Source organism: Mixophyes fleayi, chromosome 6 (genome assembly GCF_038048845.1).
Source record: "Mixophyes fleayi isolate aMixFle1 chromosome 6, aMixFle1.hap1, whole genome shotgun sequence".
Taxonomy (NCBI): domain Eukaryota; kingdom Metazoa; phylum Chordata; class Amphibia; order Anura; family Limnodynastidae; genus Mixophyes; species Mixophyes fleayi.
Window position 1 is genome coordinate 211,584,656 of NC_134407.1, and position 17,789 is coordinate 211,602,444.

Sequence of the window (17,789 nt, forward strand, 5' to 3'; positions counted from 1 at the left end):
GAATTGTTTATCATTATTCCTTGATTATATAATATATCTGAATACTGTAGGTCATGAGATCGTATTTTTATGTTTAATTATATATATATAATTATATAGATATATATATATATATATATATATATATATATATATATATATATATATATATATATATCAATATATTTCTATATATACCATATATTTTGCAAAGGAACTCTATTCCTCAACAAAAATATTTTAATATGAATGTAAATAGTTCAACATTCTATAACTTAATTAGAGATCGTAAATCCTCATACATGATTGGTTATAGAGGTCATATGGTCATAAAGGTCAAATTATTTTCTCGACTGTATTATGTTGACAAGATGACGTAGTAGCAGGACCAGCCATACAAGGACTCATAGCGGCTGCCCTCTGGTTGATGGCAGGAGTTGCAGGGACATTAGTGCTATGTATACTGTACTAGAGCGTTTATACAGCAAATGCTTACAGATGCAAGTTACATTTGTAAAATAAACCATAGGGTCTATCCCCAAACGGTAATATGTGGTGTGTTTTCCTTTTAATGAATAAAAGGAACCCTATTATTTTCACCATGATGGCCAAGAGTCTTCATGGAGAAGTCACATCTATGTTTGCAGGCTCTTAAACATGTCACCACAGAAAGCTCATTAGGGCTGTGGATGGTAAACCTTTGTTATGTAATGTCTGTCTGTATCCCGCTTGAATGTAATACAATGGAGGATATTACATTATCCATTAAGTGCCATCAGGACAAGATTTTCTTACTTCTTTTCTCTAATAAGTTTTCCTATAACAAACTATCATGACTGTTACCAACATACTTTACATTTATCCAAAGCCTGGCAGACCTTCTTTCTGTGGATATCTAATGTTACCTATCATTAATGCAATGTATTGACTTTAAAACCATTTAGATTTGAACCCTCCATTCATACATTTTTAGAATGTGAATTTACCTCATAGCAGTTAGTTTTCCACAATACATATTATTTTGCTTTTGGTCTTTACCTGTCAAGTAAAGAAATATAAAAGTTCTGTTGCCAGAGAATTATATAGGACCTATGTATACTATTTGCCTAGCATGAAAAATAAGTAGTATTCACATATGACCGCTTTGCAAAAACCCCTCAAAGCTCTGAGAAAGCACTTGTTAAATTTATCATTTCTAACCCTCCTTCCCCTTTATTATATTGCTTTGAAAGTACTGCAATCTGAAACCATTAAGTAAATTTGCCAAACTCCACTGTTGGAACATGACCCACTCTGTAGTTCATACAGCAAAGCCAAAGCACAATTAGGATCAATCATTGTCCTTTACTAATTATATATCACTTAGTGTAAGCACTAAAACACATATCACATACAATGCAGCTTGGGGAATACTCAGTCACACTGTTATAATATACAATTTGCTTCCATGTAACCAGCTGATACACTACAATGTGTCCTGTGTGTAAGACTCTTCTCTGGGATTAATGCCTGTACAGCAGATCACAATGAATAAACCTGACAGAGGAGACAATTCCTCCATCTGCAGTCAGTATAAATATTACAATGTTTGTAACTAGATCACTGCTCTGTCTGATTCCCCATCACTGTCATAGATACACAGGGACACAGCAGCCTCCTCTGTGTACCACGTGACTACAGCTGTCACATGACCTGGTGATGTCACCATCACTGTCATAGATACACAGGGACACAGCAGCCTCCTCTGTGTACCACGTGACTACAGCTGTCACATGACCCGGTGATATCACCATCACTGTCATAGATATACATGGACACTGCAGCCTCCTCTGTGTACCACGTGACTACAGCTGTCACATGACCCGGTGATGTCACCATCAGTGTCATAGATACACAGGGACACTGCAGCCTCCCCTGTGTACCACGTGACTACAGCAGTCACATGACCTGGTGACGTCAGAAGGCTCTCGGTGATGGGGATGTAGCTGTTACCTTGGATTTTATGCCATATATCCAGCACCTACATCAGTTTTATTATGTAAAACATGAACAAGGCGGAGGTAATATCCATTTATAATAATATATTATTACTGTTATGCAGAGAATAGATATGAAGAAGAATGTCAGGTCCCTGAATCCACTGTTTATGATATGTTGATAATACAGAGGAGAGACATCTATAAAGTGAGTTATAAAGCTGATTAACATAGCTCTAACTACGTATTGTTTATGATATGGGATTGTTATAATTCACATACATTTACTAAGGTGCAATCTGCTATAACAACTGTGACCATGATAGCCATGTCTCTGTAAAATGCTATCACTTAATTTATGAAGGCATCAATGCAGGACAAATCATAGAGTGCCACAAACCATTTAATGTTGTTCAACGCAGACCCTATGGGGCATATTCAATTGTCCGGATTCCCCGCCGTGTTAAAACTACTACCGTTATTACGGTAATAGTTAGCTGGATTCCAGCTCGCGGCTCAGGGAGCTGCGAGCGGAAATCCAGCGAGAAAACTACTGAAATAACGGTTTTTACGCACACTATTACCCACTATTACCGCCGAACGCGAGATTCTCGGCGTTTCCACCGACAATTGAATATGCCCCTTTGTGTCAAAATGGGGACTGTGAAGGCATCCAGTTTATTAAGCTGAAAAGAGCTATATTTTCTATTTTATTAATGTTTTTTGAACTGTACTCAAGGTGAGATCTTACCAGTGACCTATAAAGTGTATCCTCCCTGTTCCTGGTCCTCTTGCTGTATATCCAAGTATTCTGCCGGACTTTCACACTGCATAACTATACTACTCGTTGACATTATTATCTCTTACTAGAATTTCAAGGACCCTTTCACTGTTGATTTTGCCGTTACATTCCCATGCATTCTCTACGTTGCTTTTGGATGTTTGTGTACTATATGTATTGTTTTGCATTTTGATGTATAGAATGTAAGATTCTAGACATTAGTCCATTCCTCTATTGTCTCTTAAACAATAGACATTTTATATATCCCTTATAGAGTATTGGGTCTGTTTAAAAAAAAACAAACAAACAAAAAAGGAAACTGTGTTTCCTCTTCAGTTCTCGATAGCAGCTATTACAATGGGTAGATTCTCTTTCTAGTTTAGGTAGAGATAAGTTAGTAAACACCCCAGGCAGTATATATAAGGCAGCTCCTTCTCTTCCCCTATGTCTTTTCCTGTCCCTAGTAATAAGTAGGTCAAGCAGTGCTTTATGATTTTCTGTAGTACAGAGGTACATGGTCAAGATGACTGCTGCAGCATCGAATGGGTTAATACCTGATGTTGCTGTGTTGAATGGGTTACACCTCAGCACTATGGGGTTAAAGATGTATTAAAGGTTATATTTATTAATTTATATGGAAATAATGTATGGACGCTGTGGTGCTGGTTTGCAACCAGCGCACAGCGCCAGAGGGAGCTGAGCCCCATTGCTGGGAGTGTAAATGTATTTATTTTCATATTGTTCATGTATTAATTTATGAGGTAATATGTCATATTGGAGGAAGCTTGTTTTTGTAAGAAAGTATGTAAATCCTATGCAAATTAAGTCTTCATCTGTGAGGGACCAACATTTCTCTTTAGTCTGAATGCACTGCAGGGGGTTGTTACCTTTCTATCCTGTGTAGTTTTTCATCATGTGTCTTAGAACCTGGCTGCATAATGGAACAGCAAGTGATTTGGGAAATCACAGATTGATGTAAATTTTGTTAAATTTAAATTGTGTTATCTCCAAGTATAGAAAATAATTACATCCAGACTTTGTGGTGCTAGCTAGGATCAGGGGGCTGGGTTATCCCCTGCCAACATGTGTGTCAGAAGCTGTATCAAAAGAGACCTGTTTGACCATGTTATGTAGTGTTATACCATCTGAGCTTCTGGAGATCACTAGTTCCACTAACTAGTGCGTAACTGCCCTTATAAGGACTCCTTGAGCTAATAAATATCCCTACTATAAGATCCTGCATTTGACACCTACTTACTTGCTGTAATTCCTCTGTCCTACAGATTAGACCATTGTAATCCGCTATCCGGCTGTTCTGAAGTTGGGACCCAGCATCTAGTGCCCATTTTATATTTATACATATTAATACATTTCAATGCTATTTCAGCCAGTATAGCACTGTGGAGACACATTGCACCTAATCTGGAAGTTCTAACTTAATTATCTTCTTGACCTAGATAACGAACTTGGGCTGCCAGCTAGCTAAACGGTCATTCAGACATTGTTCTGAGTACTAACAGCCCAGATCTATGCTACACCTCATAGCAATGGACATTTGAGACAAATTGTAATTACCTTAGCTAACACAACTTTCCAAGCAGTATGGCTTATACTCTCCAGCTATTTTCACACAATATGGCAGCAGTCTTTATATTTCTAATACATACAGTATGGCAGGTAATAGCAAGGGTAAAATGTACCTAATAACATGAAATAACAATACATATAATACACCGATGCTCTGGTGTAAGTACTTCAACTGGGCCAAGGATTAAAAAGTACAATAAACTGAAAAACAAGTGATGAATAAAAAGTCCGCAGTCCAGTGGGACCACGTTTTGTCACACATAGCAATAATATTGTCTTTCAATACACAGGATTAAACAGTTGTGAAGAAGACTTCTCTGATTGTGCATTAGGCAGCAGCAATCCCCGTGTGTTAAGCAGTACCTGGAGCCCCATCACGGCGTCTTACTCACTGATACATGAGAGAAACAATGACCTGAAGATTCTAGAACTCGCCAACAAGATCATTCAGCTGCTGACTGGAGAGGTGACTGCTGGGAATGGAACATTATACAGTAACACCAGGGGATGTGTCTGGGTGATGACTGTATCATTGTGTGTGTCAGGTTCCTATAAGGTGTCAGGATGTCACTGTCTATTTCTTCATGGAGAAGTGGGAGTATTTAGAAGGACACAAGGATCCGCACAAGGACGTGATGATGGAGAATCGTCTCCCCTTCACATCACTGGGTAAGAGATCAAACTACTGTCTTGGTATGCAGATGTCATCACTATATGTATAAGAAAACTGTTACATGTGTACAGTGGGAGTGTTTTATATTGTAAATGCATATGGAATATATACATGCATATGTGTGTGTGCAATATAATATATTTCTATTATTAGGGATTCTGATAAAATATATACTTTTGGTTTTTATCTTGTTATAATTTTAAAAAGGATATAGGAGAGGTTGTCAAGGGACAGGATCCCTAAGGAAGAGGGTGTCATATAAGAGTAAGATGAGTATTTTATCCCCACTTTCATCATTGATATGTATAGCTATACTTATTATTATTTTTATTTTTTAAAAAAATGTATTTTTGAAACCTTTTTATACACCGTGCTCTCTCCCTCCAATGTAATCTGAGAGGGGACCCACTACCAAACAGGTTTGACCATCCATACTCATTACTTTCAGTATTAATCTTATTTGCTACCCAACACTTAGTTGATGCACAGAGCATCCACATTTATCATCACTGCTAGTTGCAGTGGTATTGCCCCGAGGATGAATTTCTGTTTGAAAAAGCTTTTGGAATTTCCCTGGGATTCTCTCTAAGGCACTGTTATCTTAAGGGAGAGACCTATCTGGTTTCTGTGGTTTCAGAGTGGAGCAGCGTTGGTGCTCCACTCTGCTAATCTGCCAGTGGAGGGTGTGGTAAATCCAGTTACAGTTACCCAAATACACAAACAAATACCCTCTGGAATTTTTTTCAGGCTTTTTCAGTTCAAACCAGAATACATATCTATAATACATAGGCAACAGGATCGATAGTGCTGTATGCAAGGATAAGTGAGGACAAAGTATATATATTTTTTAAAAAATCTAACCAATATACATTTTTCCTAACAGAACTACATGAAGATCCATCTGCTCATGATAAGGAGGAATCAGTCTCCTGTGAAGAAGGAAAACTTCCACATACTGACAATTATACACCTTCAGATTATACACAATATACATCTACTCCTATTAAGCAAGAATTGGTTTTATGTGCAGAAGGAAACCTTAGAGACAGTGCCATGTATACATCCACAGATAATACACATTATACATCAACTCCTATTAAGGAAGAATCTGTCTCCTGTGAAGAAGGACATCTCCCACACACTGACATGTATACAGCCACAGATCATGCAGAATACACATCTATTCATATTAAGGAGGAATCGGTCTCATTTGAACAAGCAAGTTTCACCAACATTGATAAACACACTGAAGAAAAATCTTGGTCCTGCCCTGAATGTGGGAAATGTTTTAGCTGTAAAGCAACACTTATAAGACATCAGAGAAGTCATACAGGAGAGAGACCGTATTCTTGCTCTGAGTGTGGGAAATGTTTTGTCAATAAACCAAATCTTGTTACACATAAGAGAATTCACACTGGAGAGAAACCATATTCCTGCACTCAGTGCGGAAAATGTTTTAACCGTAAATCAACCCTTAATAGACACCAGAGAAGTCACACCGGAGAGAAACTGTACTCTTGCTCTGAATGTGGAAAATATTTTGATGGTAGCAGAGAACTTGTTACACATCAGAGAATTCACACAGGAGAGAGACCATATTCTTGCCCTGAATGTGGGAAATGTTTTAGGAGTAAATCAGGACTTGATGCACACCAGAGAAGTCACACAGGAGAGAGACCATATTCTTGCTCAGAGTGTGGAAAATGTTTTAGAAGTAATTCGGAACTTGTCGCACATCAGAGAATTCACACAGGAGAGAAGCCATATTCTTGTTCTGAATGTGGGAAATGTTTTAACCGAAAATCATCTCTTATCAGACATCAGAGAAATCATACAGGAGAAAAACCATATTCTTGCTCCGAATGTGGAAAACATTTTGATGGTATCAGAGAACTTGCTACACATCAGAGAATTCACACAGGAGAGAAACCATATTCTTGCTCTGAGTGTGGGAAATGTTTTACAACAAGTTCGCACCTTTTTAGACATCACAGAATTCATACAGGAGAGAGACCATATTCTTGCTCTGAGTGTGGGAGATGTTTTATGAGTAATTCACACCTTTTTAGACATCAGAGAACTCATACAGGAGAGAAACCCTATTCTTGCCCAGAAAGTAGGACATATATTGATGGTAATGGAGAAATTATTGCACATCAGAGAATTCTCATAGGAGAGAAACCATTTTCTTGCACTGACTGCAAGAAATGTTTTATGAGTAAATCGCACCTTCTTAGACATCACAGAGTTCATACAGGGGAGAAACCATATTCTTGCTTGGAATGTGGAAAATGTTTTAGGAGTAATTCACACCTTGGTAGACATCGCGGAACTCACACAGAAGAGAAACCCTATTCTTGCTCTGAATGTGGGAAGTGTTTTGTTAGCAAAAGCTGTCTATGTAAGCATGTAAAATCCCACATCTAAAATTATGTTATATCTATTCTAAACCTAAATTTTACATTGTCTTATGAAAAGGAGCATTTAAGCACACACATACACTATCTAAAATTATCCTGTTTTTCTCATAAGATTCTGGACCTTTTAAAAATGTACTTGTGCATTTCATATTTTAGGTTTAGTTGTCATTTAAGGACAGTAGTTTTATATGTCAAGTGTTGAAAAGAATCAGCATAGAAATACTGTTTGAGCACAGAGACATGGGTCAGTAAACGTAAGAAATTCAGTATCGCTGGGGTGGGGGTATTGAAATGCACTTGCAGCAGTACAGTTAAAATTTTTCCCAGGTTATGTGAAGGGTAAATCCACAGCCATCGCTGGGGTGGGGTGGAGGTTGAAGCCTATGTGAAAAGTATTGACACAAATGTGATGCTTTCTAGAGTTGGATAATTTTGGTGAATGAGCATAAATTGCTTTACTCTGCACTCTTTCTCTTCATTTTAACAGTCTATATATAGTACTTTTCATAGTATTCCACTCCATCTTGGCGTCTTCACATAGAGAAGCATTGAGGAGGAATGTAACAGCCTTGTACAGACAGTCATTTAACAGTCTGAAGCACCTGTTGATAATTTTGCACCATATAGTGACATTGGACAAATCTATCATCTAGTACTCTCAATTATCATCATCATCAACATCAACATTGCTTCAATACTCTGTTTTGGCTGTTTATCCTACTTCAGACAGTAGTATGAACCTATTGTTCCAAAAAAGTCCTCTAAGCGACCTGGTCAAGGTACCTCTTGTATGTTTACTACAGTGATGTCATTTTGAATACACCCCCTCTCCTGAATTTCTTAGGTTTTCTGCACTATATACTGAGCCCTCTATTTTTATGCTAGTTTTGTCATTTAATACTAAGAGTTCCATTTGTGTACATCTACAAACTTTGAACATTTACCATATAATGTTTTTCATTATTACACTACTGGGATAGTTGAGAAGCCTTTTGAGACTATGACTAAGTGCTCTGAGCTGTGTGTAAGGAATTTTTCAAGATTCAAGCAATTTGTACACAGACACAAAGGATAGTTATTTTATAGAATAGTTTCTGCTAAGATGACAATCAGTCCATGCTACAAAGCTCTGAAAAAAGATAGAAATGCTGAGACTTTGTTACGTTTACAATAATCAATAAAGGTATGTTCTGGACCGGATTCATGAAGGAATGCAATATTAATGTAAATTGCGTGTTTTAAAAAATGCACGTAAATCTGGCATATGCAGGTCTGTACTCAACTAGAAGCGCATCTAAAGAATTGTATGTTGTTGAATACGGCTCTAGGTGCGCTCTACTCTGACAAACAATACACTGCAGGATATGTCCAGCAAATATGTGGAATATAAAGACCCAAAAGAACGCACATAAAAAAATTTCTATTACTTTCACCTGTCAGTAATATAGGGTCTAATTCATTAAGGATCTTACATTGAGAAGTATCTTATTTAAGTCTCCTGGACAAAACCATGTTACAATACAAGGGGTGCAAATTAGTTTTCTGTTTTGCACATAAGTTAAATACTGACAGTTTTTTCATGTAGCACACAATTATCAACTTTAAATTTCAGTGTACAAATAAGCTATCAAGTATTTGTGTGCTACATGAAAAAACAGTCAGTATTTAACTTATGTGCAAAACAGAATACTAATTTGCACCCCTTGTATTGTAACATGGTTTTGTCCAGGAGACTTAAATAAGATACTTCTCAATTTTAGATCCTTAATGAATCAGGCCCATAGTCATTAATGACAAAACATTAAAAAAAGTTTCCTTTAGTCCCCCCCACCCCCATAAAATACACTTATTAGGATGTTATGTATGTCTACTGTATGTAAAATAAATTATTACAGTTTCTCCTGATTGCAAACACATATTCTAGCTTGCATACGCCACCATCATCACTAGTAATCAGCACTTGCACCCGGTCTATAGCTGGTGCAAGTGATATGATCGAAAAACATATACATTTGGGACACCCAAATCTTCAATCACTTGCTGGTGCATGCGCTCAAGTTTGGCGCGCCCTTACGGTACATACCCCAATCCCCTCCCCGTTTCGTCTCTGAAATCGTAGGCTTTCATGAGGGTCATTTGTGTTTGAAGATGAATTTTTTATGTTGCTGTGTTCACTGGTGTATAATCTGGTACAGGGTATGCACAGAGCAATTGACGGCAGGTACCGGCGTTTATGTAGCTTTATGAATAGGGCCCACTGTAACTAAGAGAATATGTAACATTTATTACTAACTTGAATTTATTGGCTATATAGAAATGGTTGGATATATGTCATGTGGGGAACATATTGTATTAAGGTAGAACGACCAACACCCTTTAGACTACTCCTTGGGCATAGGATTTCTGTATCAGGATTATCCCTTTATAGCTAGTTCACCAGGTCATGCATGCTGAACAGGTCTCGCCTAGGAACAGAAGCTGGAGATGTGGTCATACATTTCATTGAAATGTGATGTAGTGTTGTTACCAAAACAATATTGATTTATTTATTTATTTTGTCTTCTGTAAAGCTTGAAAATAGTATGTTTTTTGTCTGTTTCATGGTTGAATCTAAAGTATGGAAAAATATTCAAGCAGTGTTAAACAAGTGAAGTTCTAACTCCAGACTGTTACGACCTCCAACACCACATTAGGAATACATTTTGCAGACTTTCCCATTCACAAATACCAACTTCCCATTTCATCTTAGGACACTATTGTCTTTGCTGTAAGTAAATAGTAAATTGCCTAAAGATTACTCTTTGAGATAAGTGTTGTAGTGCTTAAGATTTTCTAGTAAATAAAATATTAATTTGCATCGTTACAAAACCCTTTACAATTGCCTATTTTATTATTGTAGATTTGTAAGGTGCCACAGTGCTCCGCATCATTGCCTAGTGGGGGAAACAACATAAAACGGCCACATACAATGTAGAGATAATGCTGACTAAAAAACAAAGGGTAGAGAGGGATAGTTTGAGCCTATGCTCCATCAGCTGGTGTAGCACTTTGAATAGTGTCTCATTGTGTTCCCGTAATATACGACTAAACACAATCAGGTTGTATAAGTAGATGACCAGTGCTCTGAAGTTCTTATCTCCCACCCAACAACTCTGTCCGTGGCTGGGTCTCTACGTAGATAATCCCCTGAGACTTTCACTGGAACTGATAAAACCCTAGCAAGTAAAAGAAAACTGTATTTTCACCTCTGTTCCTTGGCTGATCAGCATAATGAAGAAGTCCTGCAGAGCCTCCCAGGGAAAAGGCATGTGGCAGATGTTGTAGACTGTCAGTAGTATTGTCCTGTTTCCTCAGCCTGATAATGATGATCCACTTGCCTGTCCTGAAGTCAATTCCGTCAAGGATCTTGGAGGGGTCCTTAATTATGGTGCAAAAGCTACTTGGGGAGGTAGCAATAACTACCAGGTGTATGAGGAGATGCTCACCCTTCTCTCCTCTCTCTGGATGGGACAGTTGCCCACAAAGAGAGCAAATAGGTATTCAGGTCTTGCTGTTTTCACTGCCTCCCAGTATCTCTTGCAGATCACTATGGAGGCAAAAGTGAGGAAAATGATGCCCTTAATACAACTTTGAATGCTGAGAGTTTCAGCTTTCAAAAAGCCCTGCTCAAGGAACATCTTCCCAGCTGTCATGTCTGGGACTCTTCCATCCACTTCCCTCAGCTTCTGAATTACTGTCTTGCTTATACAGGGTTCCACCGTGGGAGTTCTGTAGGGGGGGATCCTCGCTGGGCTTCCCTTGTCCTGAAGCTAGTAGGACAGTGAACATAGAGGTTCCTCAGGGAGAGTCATGGGTGCTGGAGCCTTTCCTCCATTCTTCCTAGGAGCAGGAGTGGAAGCACAAAATATAGCAGCTGAAGCCATTTTCCGGGGTCTTTTCCTGGAGCAGAAGGTCTCTTCATGGGAGCAGAGCTATGCAAATGTCCTCCCACTAAGCAGAGAAGAGCAGGTTCTTCCACAGAGAAAATTATTTCGCAGGGTTGATCCTGCAGAATTCTCCCGTTCATTGATTTCTGCAGAGCTTCTTTCCCCAAAGTCAATCTTCCTCATTGTTTTTATTCAAAAATCCTAAGGCAGCTGCTGTTGGCAGAATGGAAAAGTAGGGTGGGTGTGGGCCCTATTCTGCAGGACTGCCTTTTAAGACGTGACATCATGCTTGACTATGCCCTATGCTTTTTATTCCAGTCTCTCCCACTGCGGTCATCTCCACTGTGGAAAAATTGCCAGAATACACCCTTTTCTTACCCAATATACTACTGTGTATTCCTAAATCAAATTTAAATTACTCACAAAGCCCCACAACACTACCTCTGGACAAATCTCATATCAAAATACTAACCCCACTTGCCCTCTAAGATCTACCTCTAAGCTGCTTCTTGCTTCATCTATGATACCCTCTCACTCCCACCTACAAGGCTTCTCCTGTGCTGTTACTCACCCTAATCCCACCTATACTATGCACATTAATGCACCCTCACAACTGTACTAATCTCAACTCTAAGCCTCACTCCTCTTGCTTCAGATGTGCCCTCTTACAATTTAATTTTCATTTATTTTGTCTACCTTGTATGCCTGTTCTATGTATGTTTTCCCCACTGTACATCACTGCAGAGCACCTTGGCCTTACAAATCTATGATAATAATAAAAATAGTTCAACCATATCTCCCAACTAATCCAAATTTAATGGGACAGTCCTGAATCGCGACCCTCAAAAGGAACAGAACTTACATGGAAATAAGCAGAGTGGGCATTTTTGGGCGGATCACATGCGGTTCTTATTTTGTCCTGGTTTCACCTGTTTTGATGTTGGGAGCTATGGTGTGACCAGTCCAAACCTGGCATTGTTAGTTGCTGCTTTTGCTGGGGTACCCCACGCTCTTTGTGCCCTTGCTTTAGCTGTAACCAGCCCAAGCTACAGCCCTGGTGCTAGCTATTAATAACTAAGACAGCACACATTTTTTTTAAACCTTTATTCCAATCTTTTTTTTTTTTTTACAACACAGTAAAGATTTGTGATCAACATCATTAACTTGTGTCTTTACACCAAGGCTTAGGAAGCTGCAACAGATGGAGTATCTGAAAATACAACATAGTTTAAATAGGCCGATTCTCCAGGGGAGTTGCTAAACTTATTTGTGCACGCCCCTACTGTACATAGCTTGCACCTACACGTCCCTGATCTACATCTCCAGCATACTTGCCTACCTTTTAGTGCAGGGTACGTGATTTGCATAATCACGGCTCCCTCTGCCCAATACGGCAATTAGCTTCAATGCACAACTAGGGCGGAGCCATGATGATGCTTCGCCCACTTCCCTAGTGATCCAGGAAGGTGACTTACTCTCCTGGGAGAACTCCCCAAAATTCAGGAGTCTCTAGGATATAATGGGAGAGAAGGAAATTATGCTCTACAGGCATAGGGACCACAAATACAAGTTACATGAAACCACCACTTGCCTACTCCTAGACATCCTCTCTTGGAGATCCAAGCGGCAAATGCAGTGTGCACAATGCCACTATTCCCATCATCACCATGGGGCCATGATGACGCGATTTGCAGAACTTAACTGGGTAAGTATGATGAATCTGGGTGGGTGGTCTGTTCTCCCAGATGGACTCCCCCAAATTCTGCTTATTTACTGTGCTAAATCAGTGCCATGGTACACTGAATGTACTAGGTAATTTAGCTGAGGGGCAACTTATCACATTTCTCCTCTCCTCTCTTTTACGACCGTTATTAAGGAGCAGACTAATTATTTTCCTTCCATTGTATGCTCTACTGTGTTGGTAGTGGCTGGATACCCTACAGATAAAGCACCTTCTCACGTCATGACATCATCAGGCCATATGACTACTGCAGACACATGGTAAACTGTTCCAGGCGAGCTGCTGTAAATGATGTATAGCTGATAGCACTGGAGATGAATCAGGTAAACAGGAGTACACTGGTGAAAAAGAGGGGTATGTGGAGAATAATCTCACGTGTAATTGACATGTGAGGAAAAGCTGATGGCCAGATGTCATGTGAGGGAAAACCTGGTGGGCAGGATCATCATCACTGTTTATTTATATAGCGCCACTGATTCCGCAGCGCTGTACAGAGAACTCACTCACATCAGTCCCTGCCCCATTGAGGCTTAGAGTCTAAATTCCCTAATACACACACACAGACAGACTAGGGTCAATTATGATAGCAGCCAATTAACCTACTAGTATGTTTTTTTGGAGTGTGGGAGGAAACCGGAGCACCCAGAGGAAACCCACGCAAACACGGGGAGAACATACAAACTCCACACAGATAAGGCCATGGTCGGGAATTGAACTCATGACCCCGGTGCTGTGAGGCAGAAGTGTTAACCATTAAGACACTGTGCTGCCCAGGATGTCATGTGAGGGAAAAGCCGGTGAGGTGATGAAAAAGCTTGTCAGCGAGGTGACGTGATAGAAAAGCTGGGGCGCAGGGTGCATGTGAGAAAGAAGCTGGTAGATAAGGGGCATGAGAGAGAAGCTGGTAGGCAGGTGGTAGCAAGTGAGAAAAACTGATGGGCAGGGGGTGGCAAGTAAGAAGAGCTTGCGTGAAGGACGGGGCAAGTGAGGGAAAATCTGGTGGACAGGAGTGGCATGTGAGGGAAAATCTGGTGGACAGGGGGCATGTAAGGGTGAAGCTGGTCGAGAAGTGGCAAGTGAGAGAAAATCTGGTGGGTAGATGCATGCAATAGAAATGCTTGTGGGCAGGGATGGGATGGGAAACAAAAGCTTGTAGGTAGGGAGTGGCATGGGATAGAAGAGCTGGTGGGGAAGCAGGCTACATGATAAAAAATGGTTGATGGGGTGGCATGTGGGAGAAAAGTTGGTGGGCAGAGGATGGCAAATGAGAGAAAAATTGGTGGGCAGGGAGGCATGTGATAGAAAAGTTTGTTGTGTAGGGAATAGCATGTGAGAGTAAACCTGGTGGGCTGGCAAATTTTAGCCCAAGGGGCAAGACAACTTTTTAAAGGAAGAAATGCGGTGACTCAGCCCAAGATAGCCCACTCTGGGACCAGCCTGCGGGGCAGATGTCTCCTTGCCCCCCAAGCCCAGCCTGCTCCTGGGCAGCGGTTGCATATAAAGGGGAATGTGAGACAGATGTTGGAAATAAGTTGCATGTGAGGGAGAAGCATCTTCCCTACATGGTCCCTCCTCACTTACTAATAACCTCATATCAGTTTCTCCCTTACTTGCCCACCCATTCCATCTTCAAATATTATTTATATCAAAGAAACACTAAGTAAAAGTTTTGTATAATAAATGTGTCACACCATCTGTCCCACACTCTCCAACTAGTCGCGCTGTGGCCACGCCCCCTGGCCCGCTCTCGGGGACTGACATGTTGAGGTAAGCAGATCCATTCAATAGGGGGCGGCCATTTTCTTGTAGAATGAATAGTGAATATCTCCCGTTGGTAAATATAACTGAAAGCAAATGAAGATATATGCAAAGGATATGTTCTAAAATTGCGAGTCTACATCTGACGGGACACCACAGTAAACACTAGAGTAAAACTTTCTTATATTACAGTAAGCAGCGACGGCCATTTTCTTGTAGATCGTCCAGACACAACATTGGATTTATACCGAGTATCCAGCGCCTACATCCGTGTTATGGTGTGAGACGTGACCGGGGCCGAGGTGATCTCTATCTCATACTTACCAACTCCCGGAAACTTGTAACCGTAATTCACGTCGCGGGGGGCGGGGTGAAAATGACGCGATTGGCCTCGTCCCGCCCCCCTCCCGCCCTCCAAAATGGCGTGATTCACCGAGAATCACGTCAAATGACGCGATTCTCGGTGAGATTGGGATGCGGGAGAAATGCCAGCTTGACCCGAATTTCGGGAGTCTCCCGGACTTTCCGGGAGAGTTGGCATGTATGATCTATCTATATTAATATGTTATTACTGCCATGTAGAGTAATAAGTCAGGTCTCAGCAACCACTGTTTATATAATATGAGGATTTTTTCTTATACAGAGGAGAGAGGTCTGTAAAGTGAGGTATAAAGGGGAATAAGGTGGATCTTAGTACACATTGTTTATGATATGGTGCTATTATTACCCATTATTGGTAATAAATACCCCGGGCCCCCTGAGCCTTAATCCACCTCTGGTTAGGGGCAGGGAACTGATAGCTGCTTCCAGTTCCCGGACAGGACACAGACTGCAGAGCAAGCCGAGGAGCTCTGAGTATCACAAGATTTGGTAATCTCGTGAGACAAAGAGCTTCACTGCTCACTCTACAGGAAGTTCCCACCCTTATGGATGTCAGCAGCACCAGAAGCATAGATAAGTACAGTGTGCTGGGGGTGTCATAATGTGCCTGGGGGGATGGCGTGATGTGGCTGGCAGGGCGTGATAAATAGACAAACAAGGAAATGCAGCTAATGATAAACATCAGCTGAGAGAAAGTAGTATATGAGGCACTCCTGTCCAAAAAAGAAATATAAAAACAATTTTATTAATTGATTCCATTAATCACCATACTATTTTTTAATTCGCCGACCTCAATGATACCTGGTTATTTATACCTGGTGATTGGAACGAGATTATTAAATAGTATGAGCAACCAATTGAAACGACAATCGGTACTTTGGAATGACTGTCGTTCATCGTGCAAGTGTACACACTAATGTGATATGTAGCCAAGCAGTCGTTTATCGGGTGGTTGGTCCGATATTTGGCCGAAAATCCTCCAGTGTGTACCTAGTCTAAATGTAACTTCATCAACCCATGTTTTATGGCCTAATCTGTTGCAACTATTCCTAATAATATTACATTTATTTACTGTGAATCAGACATACAAACTTTATTATTTAACTAATTCCCTATTCAACACATGTATGCATATAAACTGTATTGTAACACATCTACCTTCACTATAAAATATATAAACAATCAACTGTGATTAAATTTATTTCAATACCATGTATGATGTATTTTTTATTTAAACAACTACATATCTGGTAACAGATTGAGAAGGACCCAGAGCCCCATCACGGAGCCTCCACCTCACTCACTGATACATGAGAGAAACAATGACCAGAGGATTCTAGAACTCACCAACAAGATCATTCAGCTGCTGACTGGAGAGGTGACTGCTGGGGATGGGACATTATACAGTAACACCAGGGGATGTGTCTGGGTGATGACTGTATCATTGTGTGTGTCAGGTTCCTATAAGGTGTGAGGATGTCACTGTCTATTTCTCCATGGAGGAGTGGGAGTATTTAGAGGGACACAGGATTCTGTACAAGGACGTGATAATGGAGACTCACCGGCCCCTCACATCACTGGGTAAGTGGAAGTTTAATCTCCATCCTGTCTCTGTATATAGGGAATGTCATCACTACATGTAAAATAAATACATTGTCCATGCGTACTCTGTTTTTTAAAATGTAAATTGATTGAAATATAGACATATGTGTGTACAATATAATGCAGGGTTGACGAGGTACAGGCTCCCAATGGAAGAGTAAGAAGGATATTTTATGGCATCTTTATATTAAGAAGCCTGGTCATCAGTAAATCCTTAATTATAATACATAGGGTTAGACAACAAGATTGATAATTGATAGTGTTGTATGACATAATTAAGGAGTGAGGGTAAATAATTTTTCTTTTTTTAAAACTAACCATTGAACGTTTTTTCCCAACAGAACTACATAAAGTGCCATCTGCTCATGTTAAGGAGGAATCTATCTCATGTGAAGAAGAAAATCTCACCTGTACTGAGAAGTATATTAAAGAAAAATTGTGGTCCTGCTCAGAATGTGGAAAATGTTTTAGCTCGAATTCAACGCTTATCAGACACAATAGAGGTCATACTGGAGAGAGAACATATTCTTGCTCTGAATGTGGGAAACATTTTAGAAATAATTCTGAGCTTGTAGTACATCACAGAAATCACACCGGAGAAAAGCCCTATTCTTGCTCTGAATGTGGGAAATGTTTTAACAATAAATTGTCTCTGATCAGACATCATAGAAGTCATACGGAAGAGAAACCGTATTCTTGTGAGTGTGGGAAATGTTTTAAATTTAAATCTGACCTTGTTGTACATAGGAAAAGCCACACAGGGGAGAACCCTTACTCTTGCATTCATTGTGGGAAAAGTTTTAGAAATAATTCTACGCTTGTTGTACATCACAGAAGTCACACTGGAGAGAAACCATATCCTTGTTCAGAATGTGAAAAAAAGCTTTAGCAGTAAATCGGCTCTTGTCAGGCATCAAATAAGACATACAGGAGTAACACCTTATTTTTGCTCTGAAAGTGGAAAA

General features: G+C 40.0%; 2 protein-coding genes across 4 annotated transcripts; both read left to right on the plus strand.

Annotated features, from left to right (window-relative positions):
* Positions 1 to 1,889: 1,889 nt before the first annotated feature.
* Positions 1,890 to 8,420, plus strand: LOC142159824 (uncharacterized). 2 transcript variants are annotated; one of them, XM_075214596.1, is made up of 5 exons: positions 1,890 to 2,039; positions 4,614 to 4,789; positions 4,869 to 4,992; positions 5,204 to 5,260; positions 5,880 to 8,420. In XM_075214596.1, exons 1-5 carry the CDS (start codon positions 1,982 to 1,984, stop codon positions 7,421 to 7,423), a joined length of 1,959 nt encoding a protein of 652 aa, XP_075070697.1. In that variant the 5' UTR covers positions 1,890 to 1,981; the 3' UTR covers positions 7,424 to 8,420. The 2 variants fall into 2 exon arrangements, with proteins under 2 accessions (XP_075070697.1, XP_075070698.1); XM_075214597.1 differs by lacking the exon at positions 5,204 to 5,260 and having other exon boundaries at positions 1,891 to 2,039.
* A 6,272-nt stretch (positions 8,421 to 14,692) lies between these two features.
* Positions 14,693 to 17,713, plus strand: LOC142159978 (uncharacterized). 2 transcript variants are annotated; one of them, XM_075214892.1, is made up of 3 exons: positions 14,693 to 16,600; positions 16,680 to 16,803; positions 17,166 to 17,713. In XM_075214892.1, exons 2-3 carry the CDS (start codon positions 16,719 to 16,721, stop codon positions 17,711 to 17,713), a joined length of 633 nt encoding a protein of 210 aa, XP_075070993.1. In that variant the 5' UTR covers positions 14,693 to 16,600; positions 16,680 to 16,718. The 2 variants fall into 2 exon arrangements, with proteins under 2 accessions (XP_075070993.1, XP_075070992.1); XM_075214891.1 differs by having other exon boundaries at positions 14,693 to 16,803.
* The last annotated feature ends 76 nt before the right edge of the window (positions 17,714 to 17,789 follow it).

Excerpts from the sequence above, each read along its gene's own strand:
- LOC142159824 (XM_075214596.1), top strand. The coding sequence starts at position 1,982 with ATGCCATATATCCAGCACCTACATCAGTTTTATTATGTAAAACATGAA. Across the intron at positions 2,040-4,613 it reads AAAACATGAACAAGGCGGAG|GATTAAACAGTTGTGAAGAA; the intron begins GTAATATCCATT and ends TTCAATACACAG. Across the intron at positions 5,261-5,879 it reads GAAGAGGGTGTCATATAAGA|AACTACATGAAGATCCATCT; the intron begins GTAAGATGAGTA and ends TTTTCCTAACAG.
- LOC142159978 (XM_075214891.1), top strand. The coding sequence starts at position 16,719 with ATGGAGGAGTGGGAGTATTTAGAGGGACACAGGATTCTGTACAAGGAC. Across the intron at positions 16,804-17,165 it reads CCGGCCCCTCACATCACTGG|AACTACATAAAGTGCCATCT; the intron begins GTAAGTGGAAGT and ends TTTTCCCAACAG.